Here is a 24,146-nt window from a genome sequence, read left to right as displayed (position 1 = left end):
CCAAATGAGCTTGCTTTTTTAGCTTGTTCTTGGTCTCCTCTCCATCCCAACATTCCTTGAAAAAATGGCCTAATTTCTAACAATCGTAGCATCCTACCTTTTTCTTTTCAAACTTCCACTCCTTATCTCCTTTAAAGTTAGTATAAGACTTCCGATTCTTGTGTTTGATACCATCACTCGAATCTCCACCTTTCTGTTCTTGTGATTTTTGTTTGGTGTTACCCTTGCCAGCCTTATCCTTTCACCTTTCTATTATACTAGGACCGTGCTTGCAGCACTTGTTCTTGACAGTGCCTTCAGTCATTTATAAAATATTCATGTGCCTCCAAATAGTGTTGTAGTTCCTTAATTTCCATTCCATGTTTCTTGAATTTCTACAACCACACGGTCGAATCTTGGAGGCAATGTTCTAAGGATTTTATCTACTACATGTTGATATGAAATGTTGTCTCTATATTCCCGCATAGCATTTACATGTTCCTAAACTTTATCAAAATACTGTGCCAGAGTCTCATTCTCCTCCATGGTTAAGAATTCAAATTGTCTTCGCAAGGTTTAGAGCTTCACCTTTTTATTATTGTCTCAATCACCATAGGTCTTGATCAAAATTTCCCAACATTGTTTGGCAATGGCTTCTTTTAAGATAAGGAATTATGCCTTACTATCAAGTTTTTGCAACACCTTGTAATTTCCTTTTTCATCTTCAGTGGCTTTCAAACCCAACTCTTCAACCCCATCGTATACCACTTCTGCAACATCTTGAAAGCCAAATATGGCTAGCATTTTGATCCCTAAATCATCAAACATCTTGCTATCAAAAGATTGGCAACAGTGGTTGTATCATTCCTCCCATACCATCCATAATCTCTTCTTGATCATTTCCTAAAGCTTCTTTTATCTTCTTGTTTCAGCAAAGAAACACAATGTCATTGAAGAATATTCAATGTTGAATCACCTTCTCAACTGTTACCAGAGGACATGCAAGTTTCCCTTCTCGAACCGTACACAACTCTAAATACCATATAAGACTTAGGTAGATAAGAGAGATACAAAAAGGAGACACATTCTCATTAAATTTTGTAATGTTGTAATACAAGTTTATGTATTCACAACACTAAATAATAACATAACAAAGATGAAAATAATGTAACAACATATAGTTTAGAAATAACAGACAATTTTTGGCTTAACACTAACATTTTCTTAGTCTTTTGACTAATCATTCACACATCTACCTACTTGTTAAAGCCATTAAAACTTAAAGAGATTTCCTTCTATAGTAAGAGGGCACAAATTTAGCTTGTATGGATTTTTGAAATTGCAACCATGAGACCACACATAACCTCTTATTTGTCCCAATGTCCGTCAAAGTTTTATGCGACCAAGATATGATATAGTTCTTAAACTCTTTATATGTTAGTTAGACATTTAGATCCTCATCAAATTTATGAAAGTAAAAACAAAAATAACTATTTAAAGATACTTTTATGGAACATTTATGCCATAAATATCTTGAATCTTCAACTTTGATTTTAACACTTTGTATCAAAAGGAATCATGCCTCCTTTCTTTCTCCAATATATTCCATCATTTTTTTTTCATAGTTAGAAGAACTTTTGGATACTTCTTTCAAAGTAGCTCTTATTTTCTTTAATTTTTATTTTAAATTGAACTTCTTCTAGTCATATTTTGCTCAAAAACTTTATACAAAAATAATAATAGACACTTCCCATATTTGGTTAAGCAAATTGTATGAACTCTTCATTGTCATTCTTATACATCTCATTATTTCAACTTTAACCCATTACTACATAGTAAGAAAACTTGATTTTCACATAAACATATCTTTTTTTCTTAAAATAGTTATGACCTTATCCAATATAAAAAGAATAATTTTTTTTTATATTTATTATTATGTGAATTTTAATCTTCTTTTTATAGTGTTGTCAAAATCAGTAATCCGGCCTGACCTGGCCCGGCCTACAATGAGTTGGTCACTTAGTGAGCCAACCCAACTCAGCTCATTTATTAGCGAGCCAAAAAATTTGAATTTGGTCCGACCTACCATAGATTGTGGGTTAAACGGGTTGGCTCACTAACTCACTTGATTACAATTTTTTTAAAATCTAAAATAATTAATTTTTTTTTGTAATTCAAATCTAAATCATCTTAACTCTAAAATGATGTTAAACTCTAAAGAGAATTCAAAATAAATAAATAAAAAGTACCAAATAATCCAAATGTAATCCAAAAGCAAACACAAAAAGAGAACAAATAAGTTTCTAAAATTGATCATTTTTGTTTCACTTATCCATTTATAATATTAGAGTCTTGAATAGATAAATCCATAATATTTTTATTGGAAACATTTTTTTTATCCCCAACTACAACACAATAAAAGAAGTGTTAACTAATAATATTGAAATTTAAATTAATAAATAATTAAATTAAATTCACAAGTTCAACTCAGGTGAGCTAAGTTCTAAGTGAATCGGGTTAAAAATTAGTCGGTATCAAAAAATGACATTTCTTAAAATCCAATCCAGCCCGAACCTGTGGTGAGTCAAGTTGACCCGCAAGTTCTAACTCATTTTGATAGCACTAATATTTTATATTTCACAATTTCAACTACATTTCACATTAAACTTTAGGTAACATAACACGAAAACATTGATATCAAATCAAACACAGTCAAATATGTGCTATAAGATCAACACAAAATAAACAATCATAATTTCATAAATATAATTACAATATACATAATAATAAATTATTGAAAAATAATATCTTCTCAAAATATACAATTGACCTCTCAAGATTCAGTATAATGATTATCATTATTCAATTTTTTTGTTTTTAAATAAAAGAAACACATGAATTATTTAAATTAAAAATTACTATTCAATTTTACCAAATCTCAAATAAGAAATTGAGGTTTATTCAATATACCACACAAATCAACTAAAATTTTAGTTGCATAACACTTAAATATCAACTTTCAAAAATTAAACAATACGATGTATCAAGGTCAAATATCCTTAGACCCAATAATTATACACTCAACATACCACACACCAAATTTACAACAAACCATATCAATAAGAATCAATAATACAATTTTTAGTAATGGAATTAAACAACTATTTACCAAATAAGAACTAATTAATTAAAATTAAAATATCTAATAATAAAATTATATAACTAAACTTATTATATAAATAAAGTTTACATAAAGAAACAATAACCTATATGTAACCAAATTCTAACATCAAATAAATTTTGTTTTTCTAAAATTTTATTTAATTTCTAACATGCTTCTAATGTTTGGTTTCCTATAATTTTATGTAATATATATTATTCCAAATAAAATTAGCTTATACCATTTAATTCAATGTGGCCTATTTCAATAGAAAAATAACTTATATTAAATTAAATTTTAACTTAAATAATTTGTTTTTGTAAATTTGTTTAACTTAAATAATTTGTTCTTAACTTAAATAATTTTTTTTTAAGTTTTGTTTAATTTCTTCAAGTTATTTGAAAAACTCGCATTGATAAATATAATGTCTTTTTAGACTAAGTACACAAAACATCTTTAGACTACATAAAAATAAAGTGTTGTTTATTAGACTTCACACTCAAACAAGTGGATATCAAATACAACTACTCCTATTTATAGGTGTCACAAAAATAGTCATTGTGACTATAGTGCTTTTACATTATTCTGTCTGTCAGCTTTTTAACATGATGTTTGACTTATAAGGTTAATCACTCAAACTATGGAGACTTATTCTGTGTGTCAAAGGTTCAAAGATGTCAAAATCTTTTTCTTTTAAATTTTTGGTACAATTTGTTTAGTGGGCTAATCCAAACCCAATTACCTCAAGAACTTAAAACTTAATTAAACCCACCTCTAAAAGTAAAGAAAACTGACTACAAGTATTCCTATATTTATGTTGTTTCATTCTCCACCTCATTGAAATGAATTCAAAGAAAGTTTACACCACCATATGGTTCTTTCAATTTCATTTAATATCTTTACCTTTGATGTTTAATGTAAACTGAAATTAATTTATGAAAGAGTTAAAAATAAAAACTTTTAAAACTTAAGGGAAAAAAGTTAATTTAATTTTTTTTTCTCTTCTAAAAATTTTATTGAAAAAATTGACCCTTCTTGAACGAGAAACACGACATGCATATTTTAATTGGTAAATTTATTTTGACAGGTTTAATCGTAAAATTTATTGAAATAAATTAAAATACCCTTTTAAGAAAAGTGAGGAGCCACTTTGGTTTTAAACTTACATCCAAGAATCTAAAACCAACCCCATAAAAGTTACTTCAAACATTCTCAGTTCATGCCATCATCATTGATAATACATATAGATACACATACGTATACATATGTGTGTGTGTGTACGAGGTTAAGAGAAAGTGCTTGTGGTATATATTATTCACAATGATATACTAAATATTATTAATGTTATTGTAAGAAACAGTTATGATAGATCTCTGACAAACTCCAAGAATATGTACATTGCCGAATAATATGTTGATATAGCCAGACATAGGAATGAGGTTGTTACCATGAAAGGGGTAACAGAATTGCCTGTACCAAATGCAACAACAGAAAATAGCCACGGATTGCCACAAGCTGTAGACAAAGTCAGCTGAACTGAGACATAAAAACAGTCAAGTTGCCATGCATTAGGAAACTGAATACACCATGTAGAATTGAGAATTTCCCAAACCAAACTTCCTTCAGCACTGCATTATTTCCTCCTCTAAAATCAGGAGTTATCCACTTAAACCCCCCAACCAAACACAACAACACAAGACCATGGACTTTTTTTTTTTCTTTTGCTAAGCTCAGTTTCTCAATTGGTGGTTTCAGAATCACTGTGGTTATCTTCTCCATCATCAAACATAGTGGGGCTGTCTGAGGCAATCTCTAAGTTTCCTACAGACTCCAGGTCAATAGAAGTGTCCCCTAACTGTGCTGTGGCCAGCCTCAACATTATGTTTTGAATAATGTTGGATTGTTCAAGCTTGAACTTGTGCTCTGAGGTGTGTTGTTGATTAAATCGACCGGGGAGTTTGGAACGAGTTGCATAGCAATCACCACAGAGATCAAAACCCATCTTCTCCGTACAATCAGCACATCTATATCTATCTCCAATTATTGGAAACATCTGTGATGAGTAGTCACACATTAGCATTCTACACAAAAACTAGAAGCATGAGAGTCATAGACACTGCAGCTTTAAGAGAAATACTAAGTTAAAAAGATATGAAATAAGAACTTGTTTGTTAACTGCTTTAAAAAATAAAAAATCTAAAAGTTGTTTCTCCCCAAAGCAAATTTGGAAGTTTTTTTCCGGGTATATTTATTATTTCTAAAACTGATTCTTGAACATTTGAATAGAGGACTCGAAGAAAACAGGATAAGAAAACATGTCCAAGTTGTTATTTGTTTTGGAAACAGTTTTTTAACCAGATACATTTTAGAACGACAAAATTATTGGAATTATTCTAGAAAACACTTTTAAACAAAAATATTAAAAGGGAATCGAACAGGCCTAAATCTTCAGGTTGGCATCTGAACCCTAAAGAAATAGTAAACTCTTGACTTTTTGCTAAAGCTAAGATTATGTTAATTATCACTTTGAATAATACACAAAATATGACTTCAACAGAATGCAATTTCCATATAAAACCATATATAGATCAACTTGAAAACAAAAAAAATTGAAAAGTATTGTAAGTTGTCAGCGTGCAGCAAATAGGCAAGTTATAGGTTTGGAACTTGAACAGGGAACCTATAACTCCCTTTGTGCACATGAGATACCTTAATTGTCAATTACAAGTCAATACCTAGTCATTAAGAAAGACAAGCAACCACATGAAATGACAGCCACACCTATCTAGATCAATGAATAGAGAATCTTGATGTACTTAATGACCTACTACAGGACAATAAGTGAAAAGAATATAAAAGGTACGATAAAAACAAGAGAAAATGGAAACGGAGCAACAAAATGAACAAAAAAATGGAAGATGTGATGGAATAGAACTTTTACCCCACAAAAATCACAACCAACTCCAACGTGAACTTTTGAGTCAGGATCTGACCACCAATCTGTATTTTCTCCTTTGTTACCCTTATCCAATGAACCTGAAAGACAACCAACAGAAGTAACTAGAAGAACATGAAAAAAGATAGAAAAATAATGAAAGAAATACCGTACAACAATAAATCAATCACCACTTGGAAAATATCTGGAAAACATTTAGAGTATTGTAGATGATACCACAAGAATGACTTCCATATTTTAATATATTTCATACATTGTTTGGTTGTTTAAGTAAATTCGGATTCAAATATTTAGTATAAACAACGGTTATGCTTGAACGCTAAATACAGGCCAAACAATATAAAATATCCTAGAAAAAAGTATATTTTTAATCCCTATACTTTTATACAATGTCAAGATTCCTATACTTTCAAGTGATGAATTTGGTCCGCAACTTAAGAAAGGTGTGAATTTAATCCTTTAGAAATTTAAAAAACATGATGAATTATTAGAGGGGCAACTAAATACACATGTTTTTTCAAGTTTGAAGAGCAGATTCATCAATATGAAAATACAGGAACTTTTTTACCATGCCTGACCGAGAGAGTATGAAAACTAAAACACATTTCCCAATATTCTATCACATTCTCAATGGAAAGCTGAAAGATATACACATATATTCCTATATTTTCACCCAAAGCTGTACGCTTCAAGATATCAGTCATGTAATAAAAATGTATGCAATAAACATACAAGAAGGTGTCGCAAGTTTGACTTTGATCTGCTGTAGTTCAATGGCATCTCTCCGCTGTCTATATTCTTCAGGAAATTGTTCCTCCAAAAAGTGATCTAACTCCAAACATACTTTTGGAAACCTACTGGGATGTGGACTTTGACAAATCTGGCATCTGAGCATGTCGTCATCTGTGTTGACGACGCAAGTTTGACAGTATACTGATGGGAATGTGGAAAAGTAGAACAAAATCAAAATACCACTTAAGTGTTTTATTATTAATAAATCCAATCAGTTACACTTGAAAGAAAACTTAAGTGCATTGAGTACCATGGCCACAATTAAGAACTACAGGATGAAAGAGAAGTTGCTTGCACATTGTACACGTCACATCTGCAACTGATAATTTCTGTTGGAGAGAAATATCTTCCTGAGGCAATTTTTTTCTTTTAGCAGGAGTTCCAACAATATCAGGCTCTCCATTAGAATAGCCTGTTCCTTCGTCTCTTTCATGGGTGGTGGACCCTGATTGCTCCATACATTCAGAAGTTCCCCCATTACATGAGTTGGATGTCAAATTCATAATAGAGGTGGAAGAAGGGATACCAGAATGACCAAATTTAGCTTGTGATTCACATGTCTCAGGATCAAATTGAGGAGAGTAGAATCCTGATTTCTTTTCTTCCTCTGAAGCAAGATTTCAATAAGAATGATTGTCAAAACTAGCCCAACAAAGTAGACAAAAGGATTACGTCTATGCTAAATACAAATTTACTAGAAAGTAGCATCAAAGAAGGGGAAAACTACATTTTCAAGAAGTATAAAAGGAATACCAAGAATCATAATGCAGTAACAAAGAAAGAACAAAATCATATAATAAAATTTTGGATATCATAAAACCAGAGGACATAAAATCAAAAACAGAGAAGAAAGAGTTTATCAGTGAAAGGCCTAGTTTATATAAACATATCAATAAATACTGTGTACCAGAAGAAAATGAGGTAAGATGAATCGTTCTTGCAAAAGTTAAAATTAATTTATGCACTTTAGTTTTTCTTTTAATTTTTCTCATCTACTCCAAAAGCTAGGGTGCATAACTGACATATGTGAGATGTTTGGTTCGTTTTACTTTCCTACTTCTCAAATATCTGTTTTATGAGAAGTTTATCCAAACTAAGCCAAATTCTACTTAATCCAAGACAGATGGATACTTCCAATAGCTGCCGGTGTCAAGTACCTATTATAGTACGGAATCCGAATGTGAATTACAGACACGGTGGAAGATATTTGTTATATAAGTGACGTAAAGACAAGAATTTACAATTACCCTACTATAATTACAAATACAGCATGAAATCAGACACAAACAGCCATATTTACATCATTTCTAACATTTCTCTTCTAAGTAGCATATAAATATGTGCAATAATCTTTAAGATATGTGTTAGATATATTATCTTTATTATATATTTATCTTTTATCTTTAGTTAGTTTCCTAGATTCATCTCATATATAATTTTCACTATATTTAACTATATGTAACTTATTTGAAGACCTCCCATTGACTTGGTGAAGATGATAGGGGTATAAAAGTATATGTAAGGAGAAATAAAGGCGGGAAGGAGAGAATGTCGGTTAGAAATTAGGAGGGAAGCTCAGTTAGAAGTTAGTTAGAGGAAAAGGAGAGTATAAATAAGAATTAGTGGTAAAGGGCGGGGGCATGGAATTTGTATTCGGTTGTTAACTGGAGCATTAGCCAGTGGAGGGAGATCGGGCTTCCTTGGGGTGTTTACAATTCACTTGTACTCTTGATTCATTGAATAAGAGAAGTGTGGTTGTTCTGTGTGAGTTACCTGTTTTCTTGACTTCTTGATTTAAGAAGTCCAATAATATTGGTCCGACCTGTCGGATCCATATCGAAGGAGAGACGAGATGGAGAACAAGGTGAGTGCATTGGAGGGGAGATTCGATGCCATGGAAGTGACGTTGGAGGAAATTCGAGCGGAGATGAGGGGAATGGCTCGAAACGTGAATCGTGACTATGGGAGACAAAACGTGAATCGCGACCGTGGGAGAAGAGGGATCTAGGGGAGGAGTTCTGAAGGCAGACATTCGGTTAATGAAGGTCGGGATATGGAGGAGGATGAATCTGAGGATGAATGGAGGAAGAACGCGACATTCAAAAGAGTTGGATGAAGAGAGTGGAATTACCCACTTTTGAAGGGATCGATCCGATGGGATGGATCGCTAGGGAGGAGAAGTTCTTTGAATTACAAAATGTGAGAGAAGATGAAGCCGATGTACATTTGCATGGAAGGGGGAGTGAATTATTGGTTTCGCTTTTGGCGAAAGAAGGTTAAGAATCCTACCAGGGCGACATTGACGGAGGCAATGGTCAAGAGGTTTGGAGGTAGACATCGGGGAACGATCTTCGAAAAATTGGCAGCGGTGCTACAGAAGGGATCGGTGGAGGAATACGTGCAGGAACTCGAAATCCCGGTGGCTCACGCGACAGGCGTGACAAAGGAACAGTTGCTTGGGTATTTTTTTTGCAGGGCTCCAAGCAGGATTGAGGGATCTAGTTCGGCCTTACGATCCACGCAACCTATTAACTGCGATGGGAAGGGCTCAGGACGTGGAGCAATCGGGATTGGTCGCAAGGGTGACCGGAGGTGGTGTGGTGAGTAAAGGAGGACCAACGTGTGGAAAATATATGGCCATTGCGGGCACGGTAGCGAGAACGGAGACCTATCGCGGGTCATCGGAGAGACAGGGGAGTAGTGGAGGAGGTTTCGGTTCAAAGAAGGAAGTGATGACTAGGACCATAGGTTCGAAAGCATAAAGTAATACAGGCAGAGGCGGGCCGAATCGCGAAGTACGAACTCTACCATATCCGGAATACCTCAAGAGGCGGGAGGAGGGTCATTGTTTTCACTATGGGGGTCCTTATAGTCCCGGGCATCCTTGCGCAGAGAGGAGTTTCAAGGTGATGATTATGGGGGCCGATGACAACGAGGAAGAGGCGGAAACGGGAGAGGAGCCACAACAGCGTTGCATGGAATTGCCAGTGTATTCAGCCGAAGGGATAACGCAATCCAACACCATGAAGTTGGCTGGTTGGATTCGAGACCGGAGGATCGTAGTGCTGATCGACACGGGGCAAGTCACAATTTCATTTTGACGCACTTGGTCGAAGACTGAGGTTAAAGAAAGAGAAGAGACACCGTATCGGGTATGTTTGGGGGATGGCCAGAGAAAGGAGACACAAGGATGTTGCAGGCGGTAGTCCTTGACACTAGAGGGAATGGAGATTCGAGAGAACTTCTATCTTTTTGAGTTGGGAGGAGTGGATGTCGTGTTGGGAGTTGAGTGGCTAGCAAAATTGGAAGAGATTAGGGTGGATTGGAAGATGACATTGAGGTATGGGCCTGAGGATGCTGAGGTGGTAATAAAGGGACAGCACATTAATGAGGAAAATGATTACCCCTGAAATGTTGCAGAAGGAAACCAAGATCGAAACACTAGCAGTGGTGTGGAGTTTGAATAAATCTAAAATAGCATAGACAAATTCAAGAGAAGAGGATTTAACGCCTATGCAGAAGAAAAATCTATAGGAGATCCTAGAGGAGTTCGAGGTGGTGTTTCAGGAATTGCAGGGACTTCCTCCTGTCAGAAGGGTCGATCACCACATAACCCTCAAAGAGGGCACCGAACCCGTGAATGTGAGGCCCTATAGATATTCTCACTTGATGAAAGCTGAAATAGAAAACAGGTGCAGGAGATGTTGGGCTTGGGCCTTATTAGGCCCAGTAACAGCCATATTCTAGTCAAGTTATTTTATTAAAAAAATATGGGAATTGGTGCATTTGTATTGATTATAGAGCTTTAAACAGACTTACTGTCCCAAATAAATACCCCATACCCGTAATTGAAGAGCTACTGGATGAGTTTCATGGTGCAGCTTATATTTCCAAGGTGGACCTTAAAGCGGGTTACCACCAAATACGGATGTAGGAAGATGTGCCAAAAACAGTGTTTCAGACTAATGTCGGGGCATTACGAATTCCTTGTAATGCCATTCGGCCTCAAGAATGCTCCTGCCACCTTCCAAGATATGATGAATTCATTGTTGAGACCCTTCCTGAGGAAGAGCGTGTTGGTCTTCTTTGACGACATCATGGTGTACAGCAAATCATGGGAGGCTCGTGAGGAACAGCTCAGACAGGTGATGGAGGTGTTGAGGCAGCAAAACATGTATGCAAACAAGAAGTAGTGTGAGTTTGGTAGGAGGCAAATTCGATATTTGGGCCATATTATATAGAAGCAAGGGGTGGAGATGGATGGTGAGAAGGTGTCAGCGGTAACGGAGTGGCCGACACCCAGATGTATCAAAGAGTTGAGAGGCTTCTTAGGACTCACCGGTTATTGTAGAAGGTTTGTAAAGGATTATGGGAAGATCGCGAGACCTCTTACGGATCTCTTGAAGGGGAAGTTTGAGTGGACGGTGATGGGTGAGCCAGCCACGCAAGCACTTAAGAAGGCAATCACCACTGCTCTATTCTAGCTCTGCCCGATTTTTCACAGGTGTTTCAAGTGGAATGTGATGCTTCCGGGAAGGGAATAGGGGCTAAATTGTCACAAAATAAGAAACCCATAGCTTATTACAGCAAGGCATTGTCAGAATGTTCATTGAGCAAGTCAGTTTATGAGAAGGAGTTGATGGCCCTGGTGTTGGCCATTCAACACTGGCGTCAGTATCTCTTGGGAAGGCGTTTCAGTGTTTTTACATACTAGAAAAGCCTGAAGAATTTGTTGGAGCAGTGCATAACAACTCAGAACCAGCAAAACTGGCTAGCAAAACTCATGGAATATGAGTTTGATACATATTATAAGACGGGAGCTTCAAACAAAGTGGTTGACGGATTGTCTAGGAAAGGAGAAGAAGGGACGGGGACAAGATGTTACGAGTGATAACCATACCATATTGGCCTGATTTTCAAGAGATAATAGAGGAAGTAGAGAAGGATGAGGGGATGAAAAAGATATTGGAAGAGATAAAAAATGATCCCGATTCACATCCTGCTTACACACTGGAGAACGAAAGGTTACATTTTAAGGGGAGGTTAATGGATACCCAAGATTCTATCTGAATTCCATGATTCTGCTATAGGAGCCATTCGGGGGTATACCGAACATATAGAAGACTTGCCCGGACATTTCACTGGAAGGTATGAAGAAGACAGTGACAGACTGTGTAGCATCCTGTTTGGTCTACCGACACCACAAAAATATGGCATCATCTCCCCAGGGACTTCTGCAGCCATTGCCTTCTGGGAAGAAGTAAGCATGGATTTTGTGGTCAAGCTAACAAAATCTCAGGAGTTTGAAACAATAATGGTGTTGATGGATAGGTTAAGCAAATATGGGCACTTTATTCCCATAAAGCATCCTTACACAGCAAGAGTAATTGCAGAAATAGACCCTTAAAGGTATTACAGAGGAGAGACAGAAATCAACAAGGAGAGGAGGTATCTCAAATTCTGATCCAATGGCTAGAGGGAGGAGTAGAAGGAGCAACTTGGAGGAGGAGTTGTACATCAAGCAGCAATTTCCACATTTCAACCTTGAAGACAAGGTTGCTAAGATGGAGGGGGGTATTGATAGGGGCATAAAAGTATATGTAAGGAGAAATAAAGGCGGGAAGGAGAGAATGTGTGTTAGAAATTAGGAGGGAAGTTCTGTTAGAAATTAGTTAGAGAAAAAGGGGAGTATAAATAAGAACTAGTGGTAAAGGGCGGGAGCAATTTGTATCTGGTTGTTTACTGGAGCATTAGTCTGGTGGAGGGAGATCGGGCTTCCTTGGGGGTGTTTACAATTCACTTGTACTCTTGATTCATTGAATAAGAGAAGTATATTCAGAGAAGTGTGGTTGTTCTGTGTGAGTTACCTGTTTTCTTGACTTCTTGATTTAAGAAGTCCAACAGAAGACCTCTACTAGTTGATCAATTGAATTGAACAATCTAGTTTTAATGTCTCCAGATAAGGTCTCTGAAATTAAACAAAAACCTATCTCAATATGCAGGGCTATTGACTATGGTACACAACTATAATTATTTACATATCAAACATGGATTGGTTGATTTCTCATAGTCGATGTTGTTGTGCATGCAGCTATGTTTATGGTAAAAGATTACGATCCCACTATTCAATACAATGATCTATTAGATTTGGACAGCATCTGAAATAACTAGTGAATTACAGCTCCATTGTACAGCAGTTAGTGCATTTGTCTTTGCAGCCTTAGTGTCCTCTCAACAACTCCACGATTTGCCTCCCATTAAGCTATACTGTATTTAACCAGCTTGGGGTTAATGCCACTGTATTTCTCTTTTCTACAAGCATTTCACCACTAGAGAGGTTGTTTCACTAAGTATTAAAATGGCTCATTGCTTACTAAGAGAATAGAGAAGATGAACTCTATGAAAAACCCGAGACAAGTAAAGAAAATAAAATGTTCAGACAGCTTATGACTAGTCCACTAGAGAAGAAAACCTAAACTGACATATTAAGAGGAAGAGAGCAATTCAAGGGAAAGAAAGGAAAGGAGAAGGCTGGTTACTTTAAACTGCCAAGATTATAACATTTTTTTTCTTAACACAAAAGTTCAGTTACTATGTCCCCTGCCGCCCTGCATGTTGATCATAAAAAAACCCTCTATCACAAGAAGAGAAACCACCACCTAGAGGAGGAAGGTCCAATAATATTATAAACTAAAGTTATTTCAAACTTAAGTATTTCTGCTCCCTTTTTGGTCTGATTATATGTGTTGTAAATTTTGCATTCTTATGATAAAAGTATCCTCGATATCTCCATACTGTGATTCAGAGAAAATTTCTTCAGAATTTTTTTATTCATTAAAACATATTTTATTTCCTTATTTTAAAGAGTTTGATTGTTACAAATAGAGATGATGAAAATATAATTGGTGAGATGATTATCAATAAAAAAATTATACATTTCATTACATAGTTCAAAAATTGGTATTAAAGCTCTTGATCTTGGGAGTCGTGTTTCTACTTCCACGTAAATAGCCACCACCACCGTTATTCACAACCGTAACAGGAGTAGCAATTGGAACCTCTTGAGCCCATACCAAGAGGTGGTGATGTCCCATTTGACTCTGATGAGTAGTTCTTAATTTTTTTTTGTGCCTTTTCCGAACAAGTTCTCTTTGTTACGTCTTTGCATTTTAGTGTTTTTTCAATGCCTGGTATGAAAGTCAATAAGGAGAAACTAGATTGTCTAAGAACAATAGTTGAATCAATGAATAACTCCCCTGGATTGTATACCCTACCATAAAAGGTAAAAGTACATTCAATATTATAGGTTTCGTATCTCTAGGTGTTTGGTTTCTTGATTACTAGAGAATCACATGACCATTTCCTACGCTCTGCAATTCATACTTCAAAATTACTAGAGAACAACTCCTTAAAGTTGTAAATGATAATAGTCTACCCATGCAGAATGATTTACATATCTCACAACTAACAAAAGTCTTATCACTGTACAAGAACTTCCAAAAGATTCAAACTATTTACAAAAGATTCAAAGACCTTGCTTCCCTAGTGTCAAGTTTACCTTGTTGAATCTTTGGCTGTGTTGTTTTTGTTACTATCATAATCCTAATAATAGCAAATTAGATCCTAGAGATCTTAAATGTGTATTTAGTGGTTCTCCTGTAAAAAGTGGTACAAGTGTTATTTTCTTTAGAGTCATAGTGTTTTTATCATCATGTATATCACCTTTTTCATGAAATAAAATTCTTTTATGTTAGTCATGACTTCAGGAGGAGAAAACACTTGAAATAAAGGAGCTCTCCTTCTTGTCATTACAAATGTCTTCATAGTATGCTCAAGATCTAAGTGATGAAGTCACCACAAATGAGATCAGACCAACTCAGTGAGGAAGAAAAAGACAAATTCTTTTGGTAAAAATATCAAAGAAGAAAACAATCCATTTAGCAAGAAGAGTTATTTGACTCAAAGGTGAGAATTCCTAAAAATAACAGTAAGGAGGTAATTGTTATTGAGAATTTAGCCATTGCATCGAGAATTGAAATAAGATGGTGTGTTATAATATCATATTCTCAATGTCTGCAGCAACAATCTCTCTAATAAACGTTCAAGCTTTATTGGTGTCAAAGAAATTCCTATCTCAATCCGAAAAACCATAAAATGTGAACATTGGACTAAAGCCATGACAGAAAAGACAAATGAAGTAAAACCAACATGTAAAATTCCTATCTCAATGCCTATGAAATATTTTAGAGAGCCCAAATCTGTAGTATGAAATTGTTGTGAAAGGTGCTGTTTGAATTGTCAAATCCCAATCTCGTCGTCATCCGTGATGACAATGTCATCAATATAAACAACAAGGTAAATGCACTTGCAAGAAAAGGAGTGAAAAGATGAGACACAGAGTGATCAACCTCACACATGGTCATGCCAAACTATGTCAAGTCAGAACTGAAACGACCAAACAAAGTCCGAGGAGATTGCTTCAAACCAAAGAGAAACCATTGAAGCTTACAAACAAGACAAGAATTATCGGGAGCAAGAAAACCAGAGCGTTGATCCATATAAACTTCTTGCAACTCACCATATAAGAATGCATTTTTAATATCTAGCTGATGAAGAGGCCAATGGTGAATAGCAACCATAGCTAGAAAGAGACGAACAAAAGTTATTTTGGCCACAAGGGAAAAAGTGTTAACATAATCAAGACCAAAAATCTTTATATATATCCTTTGGCAACCAAGCAAGCTTTTAACCGACCAATATGACAATCAAGTCAACGATGGCCAACAATTTGCTTGCCAAAGAGGTAAATGAACAAGGTTCCAAGTGCCATTAGAATGTACAACTACCATCTCCTCTACCATTGCCTGATGTCAGTCAAGATTAGTCATGGCTTCAACTGTGGTCTTAGGAATAGACGTAGACGTAGAATCCAAAGAAGAAACAAAAGAGAAATGGAATGGAGACAAAAAATGATAATTAATGGTAAAAGCATAGAGAGGGTTGGGATTATGAGGAACGAATAGCTTTTCGTATTGCAATAAGAAGTTCAGGTGTAGAGGCATGGGCAAAAGGGTGGTTATAGCAAGAGATGATGCTTGAGAATCAGTAAAGTCAGTCACAATTGGAGTTTGATCCTACCTATGGTATTGAAGCAGAGGGCGTTAAGGAGAAGCAATCACCTGAGCTGGAACAAGCGAGACTTGTTCGATGGTAAGATTGACATCTAATATAGTGGAAGTGTAGAAAGGGGTAGTCTCAGACATCAACAAGAACTATATAACATTGAATTTGAGGCAAAAACAACTATACCCCTTCTGAAGCGTAAGTAACCAAGGAAAATACATTCGAGTAATTTGGCATAAAGTTTATCTTTACCTGGAGTAAGATTATGGACAAAGCATGTGCAACCAAAGATACGAAGAGGAATGGAGTAAAGATCTTGTGTTGGATATAAGAGAAAGTGAGGAACCTGATTATTAAGGATGGAGGAAGGCATGTGGTTGATCCGATAACATGTTAGAATAAAGGTTGATTATTCCAGAAATGGGATTTGCATCTCCTAAAGAAAGTATTTTATTTGATCTTCTTGAAATAAAAGTTGGGATATAAAACTTCAAAAGCTCATATTAAACAAAATAATAAAATAAATTTGGAAATGAAAAGAGTTCTACTTTAGAAAACTGTTAGGATATAATATGTGCAGAATAAAAGGAAATAGATTAGGAATTAGGTGTTAGTTAGTTAGTGGGAAGGGGAAGAGAAACTTTATAAATAGGGAGTGGATTCTGTACATGAGAGATTATTGAGTGAATTTTTTTTAAGTCTGGACTTTGGCTAGAAGAGGGAGGTTATGCTCCCAACCAGGGAGGTTATGCTCCCAAACCATTCTTTGTAAAGAAAGTTCGTTTATCGTGAATAATAAAAAATCCCATTCTTCCATCATTGTTTCTATCTTCTGAGTGTGTTCTTGTTAGGTTCCAAACCCAGGAACCTAACAAATTGGTCCGACCTGCCGGATCAAAGTGGGTGAAGGATCAAGAAGTTGCTGGATCATCAAGGGAGGACTATCGGATCAAGAAGCTGTCGGATCATCAAGGGAGAACTGTGGGATTCCGCTTGGGAGAGGATTGTCGAATCTCCTTAGAAGATAAGAGAGGGCTGCCAGATCAAGAAGGGATCAAGAAGTGATCAAGAAAGGGAGGAGGCATGGAAGGAAGAAGCAATACCTTGGAGAGGAGGACCAGCGAATAGAAAATGAGCATGGCAGAATCAAAAATAAGCATGGCAAAACAGAAGAAATATGCAAGAAATAAGAGAAATGCTACAAGAAATCAAGATTCACATAAAGGGCTTAGGAAGAAGTAAGGAATCTGTCATGAAAGGGCAAAAAGAGGGTTGAGATGAAGAGGAGTTAGAGGAAGTCAGGGGTGAATAGAATTGGAGGCAGCCGGTAGAATTGGCCAGGTTTGAGGGGCTGGACCCATTGGAATGAATCTCTCAAGCAGGGAAGTCTTTTGACACCCAAAATGTCACATAGATGGAGAGGCTCAAGTTGGCTTACAGTTGCATGGAGGGAGGTACAATCTATTGGTTCAAGGCCTGGAAAAGTAAAACCAAGAACCTTTCTTGGAAAGGGTTGAAAGAGGCATTAATAATGGGGTTTGGAGGAAGAGATAGAGGCTCTGCTTTTGAGAAGAAAAGAGAAACAAAAGCTGCAGTTTTGAGTGTTGATGGTTTTGCAAGAATTAGAGGGCAGGATAGGAGAGAAGAAAATATACTTGGAGAGGAAGGCAATGATGCAAACTGTGATGGAGACATGGGTGTGACTGTGGCTGGAAAAGTTAAAAAAGTTGTTTTTACTGTTGTTGACAAAGTAGCAAAAGTTGTGGCTTTTACTACTATTGAAAAAGTTGCAAAAGCTGTTGTTTTTACTACTGCTGAGAAAGTTGCAAAAGTTGATGTTTTTAATGGAGATAGTGTGGTAGGTTGTGATGTGAATGTCAAAACAGTAAAGACGGGTAAAAAAAAGCTCAGGTGGAGGAGAAAATGCAAACAATTGGGAGCAAAAAGGAGAGGATGCCACTGACAATAATGAAGCTAGGAAGGGTAAGGAGACACCAATTTTTTCGAGGGTGAAAAGAGAAGAGTTGATCACTTATGAAGGGATTGACAACCAAGATCAAACAACAAGGGCAAAAAATGCTTCTAAAGTTCAAAATACCAAAGGATCAACAAAAGCACACCCAAACAGCAAAGAAAATGTAGTTTAGGGGTGCAAGACTTGGCATAAAAAATTCAAGCACCTTTCTTGGAAAAATCTGGCCCCAACTCTACTAAAGATAGTTGAAGGGAATAGAAGAAGCAGTCTATGTGAGAATTGGGCAGCACTAACACAGATGGGGAGTGTGGAAATTTTACATGAGAGTTTGCAAGTAGATGGAGCAGCTGCCAAAAGTGTTCTTGCTACAAGGGCCGATGAAGTCAAAGTTGAGATTTTGAGGACTTCACAAAATTGGGCTAAAAGAATCCAGGAAGAGTGGAAGTCATTGGAGGAGGATCTCTCATATCGACCACCACCCAAGCCCCCAGATTTAAAATTGCAAACAGTAGCAGTAGTATTGGATGGTTTGACAGCAGTAACAGGGACTGGGAGTGGGAAAATTTTCATCCAAGAATTCAAGATATGGTTGTCACAAACATATAAAACACCAGAAGACCAATGGCAAGGATATTTCTTTGCAGGACTGCAATATAACGTTCAGAGGAAACAGTTTAGGGTTCCAACCTTGATGACAAGGTTGTTTTGCAGTGAGGTGTAATGTTAGGATATATTGTGTGCAGAATAAAAGGAAATAGATTAGGAATTAGTTGTTAGTTAGTTAGTGGGAAGGGGAAGAGAAACTTTATAAATAGGGAGTGGATTCTGTACATGAGGGATTATTGAGTGAATTCTTTGTAAGTCTAGACTTTGGCTAGAAGAGGGAGGCTATGCTCCCAACCAGGGAGGTTATGCTCCCAAACCATTCTTTGTAGAAAGAGTTTGTTTACCGTGAATAATAAAAAATCCCATTCTTCCATTACTGTTTCCATCTTTTGAGTGTGTTCTTGTTAGGTTCCAAACCCAGGAACCTAACAAAAACTTTATTTATCTATCACACATGAAACCAAACATTGCTTATGAAATTGGTATGATAAACTAGTTTAACCATAATCCAAGAGAAAGACAAGAAATTGACAAAAAAATTGTAGTACTTGATCAAGCCCAAGAATAGGGCTACTGTTCAAGAAAGAAGATGCTATGATATGAAGATATTTAGTGATGCTATGCAGCTTATGTTCCTAACAGAAAATCTACCCCTAGGTACTGTATATTTCTTGGAAAAAGTTTGGTAATATGAAGAAGCAAAACTCAAGATAGAGTATCTCATTCTAGTGCGAAAGTTGAATTTTGAATCCTGCTCAAGGTGTGTGTGAAAAGAAAATTTCCAAAGAAAATTTTCAGTACTTGGATCAAGTTTTTCTAATGGTTTCTCTTAATCTTTCCCTAACTCTTCCTTTGTCATTTTGAATTGAACTCCCTTCCCTTTGATCAACTTCTCTCACTAGAATCTATATTGTTCTTTTTCCACGTATAATCAAACAACCTTAAGTGAGCTTCTATGAAAGATGCTAACCAAAATTCTACCTTAATCATCCCTCCATCTTAGCATTGGGATATATGTAAAATAGAACAAGGGATCCCAAATTGAGCCTGCGCCAATTCGGAAAGAATAATGGACGACAAAAGTAGGCAATAATAACTCATAATCAATCATGTCGGAATGCATCGATCACACAGCTTGAACGGATCACCATCAATAGAAGACCATAGCAATTTTAGAAACAAAATTATATTCAATGCAATGCACAATAAATCATTGAGATGTATAAGAATTATTGCACACATATTTAGTATGCCCGTGCATAGGCCATTAGGGAAAGTGATATACCAAGCGTTTGCTCTTCCCTTCTCTTGTAAGGAACACTATAAATCTTAAGGAGCAAAAAGTGAAGCATTTGGCAGACTGTTGGGAAGTGATAGTATTGATGCCTACATACGGGACATTGAGACTCGCGCAGACAATTCATGGAATTATAGACACACCAGAAACAGCATATGTGGCCACATGCTGCAAATAGAGAAGAAAAAAAGACATAATTTATCAAACTGATAGCATAATCACGTGCATCTCTAGAAAATAATGCTGCCTTACATAGCACAATGGGTTTGTATAATAGATCCCTGCACAATGAAGTAAAACCAAAATCAGTACACACAATTTGAAAACGGGAAATATGGCAGCTCACGCCGACTTAAAATGACACAATAGCCAATCCATTTTTTCAAACAATAGATTAAAAATTTCAAAGCTCAAGAATATGAAACCTTTAGTCCTTCCTCAGGAGACAATAATTTTGGGTTTTGGAGTCAAATTACATTTCACATTTTTCAAACAAAAATTAAGGAACTATTACTCTGATTTATTCCTTTTTCTTAGCATTTACACCACGTCCAAGGAATTTCGCATTCAATTGAAATTCCAAATGTAAAATGCAAGTGCACCCACTTCAGATCGAGGAAAAGAAAAATAACCCTGGAATTGTCCACATCGTCTAAGCTTGAATCAAGAACAAAATTCATGTTTTTTAAGAAATAACGGTATCCCTGGTGACCCTATGGAAATATGAATAAGAATTGAAGCACACAATTGAATCTTGATTAACAACACAACAAAGGGTGTTTCACTTTGGAAACAGAAGAGCTCCAAATTATATGCAATTAGAATAGACTTACAGACAAACGCAGCATACGAATGAATCAGGGATTTCTTCGTGTTCATTGTCCGCAAAGATTCGATCTCTGAGTGCGTTGTTCTCCATTTCTTGAATGTCCCAACAACGCAGAGAGAGAATGCGGTGGAGTCACAGAAGAATCAGGATAGGAACGAACAAAGGAACCTGGTGTTCTACAATATATTTTTAATATTTAATATTTAATTATTACGTACAATATAAAAATAAAAAGTAAAAAATGTCTAAATCTCTTCTCCCAAAGGAAAAGATCACATTAAATAAAAATATTTTTCACAATAATAGACGAATTATAAAATCCTCAAAAGAGGAAATAAATTGAATAAAGTAAAATAAATAAATTAATAATTAAATATAACATTGGAAGTCACGTATTATCGTGCGTCCCATTTCTTATTTATTTAATAAGTTTAGTTCATAATAGAAAAAGAAAATAGCTTTTTATATTTTTAGTGTTTCTCAACTTTTAAAAATCGGTAACTTTAATCTTTGTTTAATTTTAAAAAACTTTAGGAAAAAGAGACTAAATTTATATTTCCCTTTTAAGATTGAGAATTCAACTGAATATAGGAACATTAACTATGTTTGAACTATAAATATTATTTCCTCTAAATTTTAACTATATTGATGAAAAGAGTGCTACTAATTGGATTTAAATAGGTTAGGCTTAAAATAAGTTCGACCTACTTAAAAATATTTAAGTTCAAGTTTGATTTATTTTTGGTGGTGACTTTTATTGAACGTTTGATCTGACCTTTTTGAGATTTTAATTTAGTACGTTAACAAACTTAAAAACCTATAATGTTTTTTAGGTAGACATGACTTATTCTTATGTTAGTTGTCTTAGTCAATGTAAAAAATCTCTATGAACTATGAAAAGTAAATGGATAAAATATATTTTAGAAACCTTGAAGATTAGTTTTGTCCCTGCATTTTAAATATAATTTTTCTGCGTTTTTTAGTCTCTCTTATATCAAAATAAATTTAGGAATAAAGAAAAACTCCATTGATATTTCAGAAAATACAAGAACTTTATAAATGTAAGAAGTAAACCTAGCTTAAATTAAGTTTGAGGTAAAACACATTTTATTCAAGTTAAAATATTAGCTACTCAATTTATGAAAAAAATTATGGAAATGGGTAGCTTAAGTTTTTTAGGCGAGGATAACTTATATCAAAATATATTCTATAATAAAATGTCTTAAGTTATACTATTGACTTGATGAGTAACTATGCTTGATATTTTAGATTCTAAAAATTTTAATAATTAAAAAATATATTTAAAAATATATTTAAATATTTAAATTAAAATAAAACAGTTTATTAATTATAACTTAAAAGTTATTTTATTTTAAAATATTTAAAAAATAAAATAAAATATGGTGAATAATTATTTCATTTAAAAAAAAATATTATTAAATATTGATAAATATTTTAAAGCATGTTCTTATAAATTAAAAGATATTCTAAACTATTGTTATATATAATTATTGTTAGATAATAAAAATAAAATATAGTATTTTACTTATACATTGCTTATAAATATATTAGAGAATAAAGTTTAGAAAAAAAAGGTTGAATTTTGAAAGAGGTGAAGAAAGAAGAAGAGAGAAAGGTACGAGAAGCTTACAATTTTTCTTTTTTTTTTTTTTCTTTTCTTTGTCTTCTTGTATTTTTATGTATAATGATTCGACAAAAATATGAAAGATAACTCTCTATAGTTGTATAATAATTCTTGAAAAGAATAATGAAAAATGACACCTAGTACTTCATCTGGACTTTAAAAAAAATAATGAAAAATCACACTTATATTCGTAAGTTGCTATAAGAATTACAATTTAGTTTTCTAACACTAAGATCCGTAATGGATGTTGTACAGGGGATTATTGGACGATTACGTGCTGGAGAGCGTCGGATAGTCGGACACCAGAAGAGATGACTAATGTAGTTGAGATCACCAGACGGACAGCGTGGGCGTTCGGGTCCTCGAGAGTCAAGGTTAAGTAAGTTAATTAAGTTAATCATGGTTTAAGGTTATTAGGTTGTGATTAGGTCCTGATTAGGACCACACTAATACTAAGCACATAGCCAACAATATACGTAGAGGTCAAAGGTACCAGTGGATTCATTTATTACCGATTCAATTCTGAGCATTGACAATCGAACACTTGAACTAACTTAAGCATCGGAGTGCCTTTAGCAGGTACCTTCCCGAGCGAACATTGAATCAGACGGGCAGATGATCAGGAGAGAGTAGAAGAAGCCGACGGTCACTAAAGAAAAAATTATGAAGGGGTTGTGCTGCTCGACCTCACTGGAACAGATATACTGTTTAATGATATAACATATTTTTGTGTATATTTATATAATACGTTGTTTGAGTTTTTTGTTTTTTTTTATCTAAAAGTATATTTAAACTTATAATACGATAAAAAATATATTATTATTATTTATTTAGCTCATCTATTTGTATATTTTTTTTATTGTTGTATTGTATATTGTTAATATCAAGAAAATGATTCGAACTGTATTTTAATCTCAATTTTTTTCTTTTCAATAAAGATGGTGTATAAAACAATTTTAAGCAAAAAAAAAAAGAATATTACAAGTATAACTTATATAAAATATATTCTATAATAAAATATCTTAAATTATAGTATTAACTCTATGGGTAAATATGTTTGATATTAAAAATGGTAAGTAAATATTTTATTTCAATGTATTATAAAAATGTTTTAATAATGTAGTAAAAATATCAACTATGGCCTTTTAATCAAATAGTTTTTTTTCCATAAAGTTTTCATAGCTAGTTTATTCCAGTTTGATTTGACAAGAACTTGATCATAAATTATGCATCTTTTATTATATATGTTTTTAGAAACATAGGTTAAGTAAAGAGGAATAAGGTGAACTATGAAAGACTTTTACGAAAAAGATTATTAACTTTAACTAAATTAATTTGAATAAATTTGTAAAACAAGTCTTATAAAGATTTGAAATGTATTAATTATTTTTAAAATTTCATTAATATTAAATATATAATAAATAATATATTAATTGAAAAGGCATGAAAAAAAAAAGAGATAGACATAAAGAATTATAGGTTATTCTATTGCAAAAGTTACATTTACTTATAATCACTCTAATTAAATAAATCTTGTGTATTTTAAGAAATTTTATTCGATTAAAAATAAATTTATGATTTAAGTTAATTTAATTGATTAAAAAATTTGTTTTAGTCGATTTGATCAAAGTTAAACACACAAATTTAAGTTTTAAATGATTTAAATTTATTATGTCGTCATTTCAATTGATTAAAATGTTTTTTCTTAATTTTTTTTTACAAATCTAATAACATTTTAATTGATTAAAACACGTTTAATCCACTAAAATATAACTTAAAATTAC

General features: G+C 34.2%; 1 protein-coding gene across 2 annotated transcripts; it reads right to left on the bottom strand.

The window, feature by feature from the left end:
• Window positions 1-4,448: 4,448 nt before the first annotated feature.
• LOC106759516 (E3 ubiquitin-protein ligase PRT1) lies at window positions 4,449-20,881 on the bottom strand. Of its 2 annotated transcripts, XM_014642720.2 has the most exons (8): window positions 20,722-20,881; window positions 20,141-20,169; window positions 19,877-20,056; window positions 7,414-7,494; window positions 7,138-7,332; window positions 6,828-7,028; window positions 6,081-6,175; window positions 4,449-5,192 (listed from the first exon to the last, which is right to left on the bottom strand). In XM_014642720.2, the coding sequence occupies exons 1-8, from the start codon at window positions 20,805-20,807 to the stop codon at window positions 4,878-4,880; spliced, it is 1,182 nt and encodes a 393-aa protein (XP_014498206.1). In that variant the 5' UTR covers window positions 20,808-20,881; the 3' UTR covers window positions 4,449-4,877. The 2 variants fall into 2 exon arrangements, with proteins under 2 accessions (XP_014498206.1, XP_014498205.1); XM_014642719.2 differs by having other exon boundaries at window positions 7,138-7,494.
• Window positions 20,882-24,146: the final 3,265 nt, after the last annotated feature.

Source organism: Vigna radiata, chromosome 4 (assembly GCF_000741045.1).
Source record: "Vigna radiata var. radiata cultivar VC1973A chromosome 4, Vradiata_ver6, whole genome shotgun sequence".
NCBI classification, from domain to species: Eukaryota; Viridiplantae; Streptophyta; class Magnoliopsida; order Fabales; family Fabaceae; genus Vigna; species Vigna radiata.
This window is presented reverse-complemented; position numbering and strand designations above follow the sequence as displayed.

Bases quoted from the DNA above. Each gene is read 5' to 3' on its own strand.
- LOC106759516 (XM_014642719.2), bottom strand. From the start codon at position 20,807: ATGGAGAACAACGCACTCAGAGATCGAATCTTTGCGGACAATGAACAC. The intron at 7,495-19,876 runs GTATATCACTTT...ATCTTGCTTCAG, and splicing joins AAGGGAAGAGCAAACGCTTG to AGGAAGAAAAGAAATCAGGA. The intron at 6,176-6,827 runs GTATGTTTATTG...GTTGTCTTTCAG, and splicing joins CAAACTTGCGACACCTTCTT to GTTCATTGGATAAGGGTAAC.